Source organism: Hibiscus syriacus, unplaced genomic scaffold, assembly GCF_006381635.1.
Source record: "Hibiscus syriacus cultivar Baekdansim isolate YM2019G1 unplaced genomic scaffold, ASM638163v2 tig00109926_pilon, whole genome shotgun sequence".
Classification (NCBI taxonomy): Eukaryota; Viridiplantae; Streptophyta; class Magnoliopsida; order Malvales; family Malvaceae; genus Hibiscus; species Hibiscus syriacus.
In genome coordinates this window covers 1,640,726-1,650,618 of record NW_024062532.1, presented here as the reverse complement: position 1 = coordinate 1,650,618, position 9,893 = coordinate 1,640,726, and the positions used below count along the sequence as shown (strand labels likewise).

At 33.4% G+C, this 9,893-nt stretch overlaps 1 protein-coding gene across 1 annotated transcript; it reads left to right on the top strand.

Moving 5' to 3' along the window:
• Positions 1 to 3,632: 3,632 nt before the first annotated feature.
• LOC120210720 (NEDD8-activating enzyme E1 regulatory subunit AXR1-like) lies at positions 3,633 to 9,015 on the top strand. Its single transcript, XM_039209419.1, has 14 exons — positions 3,633 to 3,774; positions 3,959 to 4,131; positions 4,235 to 4,398; positions 4,611 to 4,721; positions 4,957 to 5,036; positions 5,477 to 5,627; positions 5,716 to 5,809; positions 6,286 to 6,374; positions 7,068 to 7,141; positions 7,225 to 7,387; positions 7,861 to 7,946; positions 8,421 to 8,504; positions 8,592 to 8,772; positions 8,912 to 9,015. The coding sequence occupies exons 1-14, from the start codon at positions 3,737 to 3,739 to the stop codon at positions 8,993 to 8,995; spliced, it is 1,572 nt and encodes a 523-aa protein (XP_039065350.1). The 5' UTR covers positions 3,633 to 3,736; the 3' UTR covers positions 8,996 to 9,015.
• The last annotated feature ends 878 nt before the right edge of the window (positions 9,016 to 9,893 follow it).

The following is a 9,893-nucleotide window of genomic DNA, read 5'->3' as shown; positions in this document are numbered from 1 at the left end:
ATAAATGAGCATAGATAGAGCTTTAAACATTTTTTATAACTCTAAAACATGAAATCTGCTATGGAAATGCTTCAAGCTTATGCAACCTACTACATTTCATCTAAATGACTTACATATGGTATAGTTGAGTCAAGGGTGAGTTACCTGAGATGCTAAACTGTTGAAAACATCTAATGCTTAACCAAGAGTGAATTTTCCTTTCATTTTGCTTTAGAGTTCTCTTTAACTTCCCTCACTATAAGAGAATCAAATGCATTAATTACTAACTAATTTTAAGGGTTAATGAGGGTTTAAAAACACTTCATAAGACTAAAAATATATGAAAAATGGGTTAAAACCATCTAGTTTCTTAAACCCTTATAAAATATGTTCTTGAAAACTATGGTGAAATGGGTGGTTTAAGAGCTTGAAAGAAAGATTGGGGAGTGCTGAATTCGTTTTTTACCTTGATGTTTATGGAAAATGGCCTGAAGGAAACTAAAGCTCTCACCATTACTTAGAGAGTTGAGGAAGAAAATGAAGAATAGATAGGGAGTTTGGGAGAGAAGACAAAGATGAAAAAAAGAGGGAGGCAAAGAAATTAGACGTGAGATCACTATTCATAAATGGTTTTCAACTTTTAAAATCCTCAATGGTGCAATTAATCTTTTGGTCCTCCTGATTTTGGTTGCAAACTAAAAACACCATTTTAATCTCAATTGGGCTTACCTCAGGCCCAAATCCTCTTTAATTTGGGTTAAGGCTTCCTACAATATAAGAAATTAAACCAAGGCCCACCTCGGGTTAGACCAATACTTCTAATCCGAGATTAGGGTGTTACATACACTACCTTGATGTTTAAATCCCGAAATAAAGCTTCTTTCTTAGCCACACACCTTCCCTTTGTGATTTGGACGAAAACTTTCATTTTTCTCTTGCAAACAAGGACCCCAACCTTTGATTCATTAAAATGATGTTGCTTGAGTGATTTAGAAGGAAAATGAAGTATGAAAAGGGCTCAAGAACTCACATTTGAGCTTTGGTGCTAGGGAGAATGAAAGTAAGAAACGAGAAATGAAGAAAAATGAAGGAAAAATATAAAATGAGATATATAAAAGCTTTCATCCTAAAAATGGGATAATTACTCTTTCGGTTGCTCCTTATCTTCTCACTATTCAAAAATCCCCTTTTTATTTAAAAATGGGCCCAATCCATACTAATCAAGCCCACACTTGACCCAATGACTTAAAATACGATTTTCACGAGGTCCACTTACCTTTTGGGTAAATCCAAAACTATTAGTCTGGAATTCGGGGTGTTACAATGAAAGTGAAAATTTATAAAATATTAAGAATTATTTTTGACAATATGCCTTGGAGCTCAACATTTACCATATTAAAATGAACATTTTTTTTGAACAAAAAAGAAGGTAAACTACACCAGATCCCACCAAACTTTAAGTATTAGCTCGTTTATACCACTAAACTTTCAACTTTACCAAATTTATCAAAATGAGTTAAACATTAACTTGTTGACTATGATATGATAAAATATGATCCCAAAATCTCAAACGACTATCATATTATAGTCATCATGTTAACATCCAACTAAAAAATATAATCAATTTTTTAACAGAAAAAGAGGAGTTTGGAACATATTGAATTGTCAGGGTGATCCTTTTGTAACTTTTAATAGTTAAGGGACTCAACAAAGAAACACTTTATTGTCAAAGGACCATTTTATAAATAGTTGAGGGACTTAATAAATCAGTACTATAGTCAAAGGACCATTTGTGTACTTTCCCCTAAAAATAAATAGTTTTGAAAATATTAAAACATTAAAAAGTCATTTGATAAAAAAATAAGGATTAAAGTAAAAATATAAAATATTAAGAATTATTTGACAATATGCCTTGGAGCTCAAGATTTACTGTATCAAAATGAACATTTAGCTCGAAACAAAAAGAATAAAAACTACATTAGATATCACCAAATTTTAAGTACCAGCTCGTTTATACCACTAAACTTTCAATTTTACTAATTTTATCGAAATAAGCTTAACGTTAGCTTGTTGATTGTGATATGATAAAATCTAATCCCAAAATCTCAAACGACTGTCATATCATAGTCATCATGTTAACATCGAACTCAATACGACATTCAATTTTTTAACAGTAAAGAACGAGTTTGAAACATAATGAATAGTAAGGTGATTTATAACATTTAATAGTTGATGGACTCAACAAAGCAACACTCTATAGTCAAATAATCATTTTATAACTTTTAATAGTTTAGGGACTTAATAAAGCAATATTATAATCAGGAGACCATTTGTGTATTTACTCTAAAAGTATATAGTTTTGAAAAGATTAAAACATTAAAAAGTTGTTTGATAAAAAATAAAGATTAAAATGAAAATTATTAAGAATTATTTTTGACAATATGACTCAACATTTACCATATCAAAATGAGCATTTAGCTAAAAAAATAGATAAATTACACTTGATACCACTAAACTTTAAGTATTGACTCATTTATACCAATAAACTTTCAATTTTTTAATTTTAATACTAGCGTTTACTTTTAAGTGCAATTATGTCACTACACTATTAATGATTTAATGGGTTTATGACATGACAATTGTGCGCTGTGATATTGTTGACGTGACTACCTCATCAGACCAACATCGTTTTGGCATGATTATGATTGGTCTTAAAAATCCCAAAGTAACGTAGTTTTATTTGAGAAAATTTGGTAAAATTCCCTAAAACACCACCCTAAATTCTAGAAAATCCAAAAAATAATAATTCTTGAAAATCTAAAAAACTCTAAACTCTAAATTACAATCTCTAAATACACCTATCATCATCGTCGATAGCACGTCGTTGTCGTCACATTGAAGCCTCCTCCTCTCGCTGTGCAAATCATTCGACATTTTCTCGTCGATCGATTGTTGTTTACGGTTCGATTAGAATATTTCACATTTGATGTTTAACGATCGATTAGCACACTATTCACCGCTCTCCAACTATAATAAAGTGGGTTAATTTGTGGTAAGGGTCCAACGACCAAAGTGGTAGGTGGTGACTATTGATTTGACGGTGATAATAAGTGAAATTATAAATTTAATACTTAAAGCTTTAAGTTTTGGAAAATTTTGAGAATTAAAAAAATGGTTTTTTTTGAAAAATTATTATTATTTATTATAAATCATATATATAATAAAATAAATATAAATATAAATTATATTAATTCAAATTTTTATTTAACATTTATATATTATTTTTTGTTAAATTCATATATATATATATATATATATATTATTTTTTGTTAAATTTATAATATTTTTTTAAGTTAACTTGGTGGTTGGGTGCTTTCCATTAGGTCAATAGATAGAGTATTTTTTCTTTAACAAAACATCATTTTGGATTTTATGAACATTAAAATAGTTGTGTCAAAACAACACCGTTTTGCTAAGCTAGCCACATCAGCAGCATCACGATGCACAATTGTCCTGTTAGATCATGAACGACGGAGTGACATAATTATACTTAAAAATAAACATTAATATTAAAGTTGATAAAATTAAAAGTTTGGTGGTATTTGTCGTAGTTTACTCAAAAAATTGCAGTAATTAGCAGATTTCGGCCTACCCTAATCGACGCGTTTCAGTATCTTCGCCATTGTCCTTAGAACATAGACTGGGGTCCGAGCGTACTGCGTAGTGAGCAAGCGAAGAACCATATTGAAGTTTAACAATGGCGGAGCCTAAAACCAAATACGATCGCCAGCTCAGGTAGCTTCTCAATTTTATTCATTTTTTTATTTTTTTTCCTTTTGAAAGATTTCCTCTTTTCCCCAGGAGGAATTAGAAGTGTTAAAAAAAATTACGTCTTAATAGAGTTTTCCTCTCGAATAACATAAGTTGCTTTGCCTATTTGCAATATCAAGAGATTTTCTTTCCTTTAAAAAATTGGTAGGATATGGGGTGAACAAGGGCAAGCAGCTCTCGAGAAAGCGAGCATATGTTTACTAAATTGTGGGCCGACTGGTTCTGAGACTTTGAAGAATCTTGTTCTTGGTGGCGTTGGGAGCATTACTATAGTCGATGGATCTAAGGTTGAATTTGGTGACCTTGGAAACAATTTTATGGGTAGGTTTTAGTATGTTTTCCCATTTAATTTTCACTTTTTAATGTCCTTTAATTTGGGGTTTAATGATCTTGGCTTCTAAATTTGGGAATTGTTCTGGTGTAGTGGATGATTCAAGCCTTGGTCAGTCCAAAGCCAAGTGTGTTTGTTCATTCCTCCAAGAGCTAAACGATGCTGTTAAAGCTAAGTTTATTGAAGAGCATCCTGAGGCTTTAATCGACACCAACCCATCTTTCTTTTCTCAGTTTACCTTGGTTGTGGCCACTCAGGTAAGGAATCTTCCCATTTCTGAACTTCCACTGATGAACTTAACTGTTAGGTACCCTTTTTAGGCTTCTAGTGAATACTTAAAAAGTTTTAGTTTATCTTTTAAGTCTGGTTTTATTGTTCTCCATGCGTGTGAAGAAAATTTGGAATTACGGTAGATTTGTTCGTAACTTTGTGTTGCTTTGTTTCTTCCCTTTTAACCATGTTGTTTCAGCTGGTGGAAGAGTTTATGGTGAAGCTTGATAGAATCTGTAGACAAGAAAATGTGATGTTGATATTTGCTCGCTCCTACGGCCTAACAGGTTTAGTTCGAATCAGTGTGAAGGTAACATGTTATGGTTTATGTTGTTTGTGTTTTCATTCTATGTATCAGTGGTCATGGCATTGATATCTCACTGATATAGTTTGATTTCGGTAGGAACAAATCTTGAATTTCTATTGATTTTATATACGCTGGCCCATATATATGGATGGTTATTTGGCATTTTCATAAGTTTAGTATTTAGACAAAAAAAGGGGGGAAATGTCTTAAAATGACGTTCATGTTTTGCTTGTGGCAGGAACACACTGTAATTGAGTCAAAGCCTGACCATTTTCTGGATGACCTTCGGTTAAATAACCCATGGCCTGAGTTGAGAGGGTATCTATCTTTCATTTTATTTTCTTTCTCAGTGCATGGTTTGACTTCTGTATTAGCTATAAGCTTGCACTATTGTGTATTTCTAATGTCACTTTAACTGTTAAAACATCATTGAGGTTAGATAGAACTTTCATTGCATTTTTGTATTTGGAATATGTAACTCATCTCCTGGAAATCTTCAAATCTCCCCTCTTACGATCAGTGGCAAATTTTTATATATTTTGGTGGGGGAGGTAAGTAGATATTTTCCATAATTTTGGGATGAAGCCTTTGGTATGTCGTTAAAGGATTTTTATAATTCATGCAATGACGTTCCTTTCTTAATTCTTTTACTCCTATTGCGCTCTTAAAAAATATTTGAGTATTCTCTAAACTCTAAGAAGCAAGCTCATATAATTTCTTTTCCTCAATTGGAGTTGACTGGCATTTACATATAATAGGTTCTCTGAAGCTATTGACCTAAATGTGCAAGATCCTGTTGCTCATAAGCACATACCGTATGTCGTCATCCTTGTGAAGATGATCGATGAGTGGAAGATTAGCCATGGAGGTACTCTACCATCAACCAGGGAAGAGAAAAGAGAGTTAAAGGTTCGCAATTCTGTATATTTTATCTGATAGATTTTATTTCTTCTGTTTTATGTCTGTGAGATTTAGGTTTAATTCTTGGACATTTTAGGAACTTCTCAAATCCAGGATGGCTGCAATGGATGAAGAAAACTATAAAGAAGCTATTGATGCCTCCTTCAAAGTGTTTACTCCTCGAGAAATCAGTAAGTTTGTCTTAGCTGAGTCACGAGTCTAATTTTTTTATGGAAATGGAGTGAAACTTATTTGCTTTTAGAAGATTCCCTGACTTCTATAGCGTCAAACCTTGAAATCCATCTAACCCCTGGCAACACTTTTTTGGTTGGGATTGGAGTTGGTTTTAATCTTGTACATTATGTTTACAAGGCCAAAGTTTTGAGGCACCTTGCTCTTTGTTCATAGTAGTACCTTAGATTAGATACTATATATGTTGCAAAGAAATTATTGATGTGAAACAAATTGAGTGGAGAAAGTATCCTCTTTATGATTTGGTAGACAGTAGACACTTTTTTTTCTTGATGAAGTTTCTTTGTGTAATTGCAATGCAGTGTGCTTTACATTGGTTTAGTTGTGTTCTGTGTTGATTTAGTATCAGCTGGGAAAATCAAACACTACTTCGGCTGGTGCATTACCATTACCCCTCCCTTTTTTTAAATTTCAGGTTCAGATTTGCAGCAGATAATTAATGATAACTGTGCTGAAGTTGGCACTGGTTCTTCTGACTTTTGGGTGATGGTGGCAGCTTTGAAGGTTGGTATTTAAAAGTTAACCCATCCTTGCTATTACCTCAATAATTAATTTCTCCTGTAGATACTGTTTAAAGTGGTATTGTGCACAGTGGCATCCAATAGCTTTGTTCTTATAATGGTCACTAGCCTGTTGAATGTTGATACATGTATAGAATGGTTGTAAACCGAAGGAAACCCTCTGAAAACCATGATGGATGGTGGCTAATGTGACCTTTTCTCATTTTATGACCAAAGACGCATATTCACACAGCTGATTTGTTTCTCAGAGCCATTTCACTCTTTCAAATATTTCTGGGAAAATTTCGGATTAGTTTTTAGCTTTTTATTGTCTGATTTTTTTCATTTAAGTGACGCCATTTAAGTGACACCATCTATGGGAAGTTTCCGATGCATGATCATTAGTGGGGAGTGTGAGAGTTGTGTGACTTTGACTGGAGTTTTGGTGCCATGATATTTGCTTTATTGATTCTGCAACTATATGAGATATTGGTCATTTAGTTTAAACCTTCATTTTCCATGTGACATTCTTGATGATATTACTTTGGCTATTTACAATTTCTTAAAGATTATTGAATATTCAATCAATATCGATCCTGCTATAACTTTTCAGGATTATCTTCTACTTAATTCTATTCAAGCTCCTACAAGTTTCTCAATATCTAAATTAGTATCTGCAATTGTGAACTTTATGCAGGAGTTTATTGCAAATGAAGGTGGTGGGGAGGTGCCACTTGAGGGTTCAATACCAGATATGACATCTTCAACTGAGTTAGTGATTGATCCCTACAAAATTTCTATCATTCCTTTTCTCTAAAATCGAGAATAATATCTCTATGAATTCTCTTGTTCAGGCATTATGTCCACTTGCAGAAGATCTATCAGACTAAGTCTGAGGTTGATTATCATGTCATTGACGAACGAGCTAGAAACATTCTTAAGAAAATTGGAAGAGATCCCCATAGTATTCCTAAAGCTACTATAAAATGCTTTTGTAAAAATGCTAGAAAACTCAAAGTAAGTGTACTACCTTTTTTTATATGATTGCTATTTAATGATTCAGTCTATTGCATGTATCCTTATTGACACGAGAAGACTTTAATGATATAAATGCCATCATTCATAACAATTGCAGATGAGGTAAGTAAAGTATTTGGGGCCTATAATATTCCTCCAAGTATACTTTCAGGAGGACCTCAGTTGATCTTTACCGTACTTTGTTGAATGCATTTTATCAAATAATCTGGTTTTTTTTCCATCTAGCATAAAGACCATTAGTTGTTCCAGTCTTATTTTCATTATTTTTTCTGTTAATTTGGATCTTCCTGCCATAAGTTTTTGTTATCAGCACCCTGCCTGCTGACCTGCATGAATGTTTATGTTACAATTAATAGAATGATGTACACTGTGCACCGGTTGATGATTCCAAAGAGATCACAGTGAGTCATGCCCCTTTTGGGTTAGTCCCTCATCTAATCTTTTCTTTGTAGGTTTGTAGGTATCGCCCCATTGAGGAGGAGTATAGTAATCCATCCCTTGCTGAGCTGCAGAAGTATTTAACTGATGAAGATTACAGGTCCAGTGACTTAAATTTTGATTCTTCCATATGTCAAAATTATGTGCACCATCCAATGCCCATTCTCCCCCTTTCATTGAATATTATTATGTTCTTTAATCTCTTTTTGGACCAAAGGCATTGTTCTATTTATACATGAAAGCTTTCTTTTATCTGACAATAGGTTAATACTACATGAAGATTCTTTCATATAAAATGCATAACTCATGCTCTGTTGATCGATGCTTGTGCTTTTTGCAATGTGTCCCTTGTTTTCAGTTCTTTTTTCTAATCTTTGAAGTTTCACTTTCTATTGAGAAAGGCAAAACGTCAACCAAATAAGTTAATTTCTTTGATAATCTGTGTAATGTAATGGCGACAATGTAGGTCCTTTCTTTACTATTGTGTTTAATATGTTACTTTTTTCTATTGTTGATTTGCAATTCAATTCATGGTGATGTGTACAAAGCATGGTCTTCTGTTTATGTGTTTCAGTATTGCTGTGGGATTCTATATTCTTCTAAGAGCTGTTGACCGCTATGCTGCAAACTTTAACCATTTTCCTGGGCAGTTTGATGGGTAAGCCTAACACATCGTAGTTTTTCTTTCTACAGACATCATAACCTGAAGCTTGCATTCTATAACTATGCTGTTATTGTTTTGCAGTGGATTGGATGAGGATATACCTCGGCTTAAAACTACAGCTGTTAGCCTACTTAATGATTTGGGTTGTACTGGTTTAACACTGACAGAGGACCTTATTAATGAAATGTGCCGATTTGGCGCTGCCGAGCTCCATGCTGTTGCTGCCGTCATTGGAGGAATTGCATCACAAGAAATGATCAAGGTAGCATTTTAGTCTTATGTGGGCTGCGTTTCAAATTCATGTTTGCATGGTCTGCTTGGAGAAATTTACTGTAAAATGATTTTACATATTACATGACTTGGTAAGTACCGTGGAATCACAAAGTTTGTGTTTGCTGCAGCTTATAACGAAACAGTTTGTTCCCATGTCTGGCACATTCATATTCAATGCGATTGATCACAATTCTCAGTTGTTGACTCTGTAGTAGAACTTCAAGCAAAGCAATTTTTGGAAGTAAATGGTGTGTTTTCTTCTCATCTGGTGCAATGTCGATTTCAAATGAAGAAACGTGCAGACTTCTTGGTTTGTTGGCAGATTCAGTCGAGATATGGAATGGCTATTTATTTGCAGGTATGGCTTTGCCGCACCATATGTAAAAGATTTCTGGGATTGAGGCAGTATTTTTGTATCTTAACAAGAGCTACTTTTTTATTTAGCTTATTGAACAAAGTTGTAGCAATGCCTCATGTTTTGGCATTCCACACCTCTAATTTACCCATTTATAAGAAGAAGAAAAGTATGGGTGGTTGATGAATGTTGGAAATGATCTATGGGCTGAGCCTGTATCAAGTTTTTGTACTATAATTCGAGTAGGTCTGGGCTGGGGCAAAGTAAAAAATCAATCAACTGCTCCAGGTCTGGGTCGGGTGACATTTCTAGGCTCTAGCCAAAGCCGACAAATGTATGAATCACTTGAGGGATGAAATATCACAAATCATGAGCCAAATTGGGAGAAAATTTGGTAAAGGACCCACCTACATTCCTGCTTGCATTCACCAACACCCCTTGTCCAGGCTTCAAACATGCACCCCCATTTAACAGTCTCTTAGTTAGGGTTGTTAATGTGTAAATGAGACGATACATATTGTAAATTATTAAGGTTTTGATTCAGTCAAAGTTTGGTCAAGATTTGATTTAAATGGATTTGACTCGAGTTTCAACTTTACTTGGGTTTTTAATAAACTGAAACGAACTATTTAATATCTGACTCAAAAAGCTTACAAACAACTAAAAAAATAACATATTAAAAATTTAATTTCTTAAATTCAATTATTAATAATATTAACATTTATATGTTTTTTTATAAAATTGTAATATGAGTT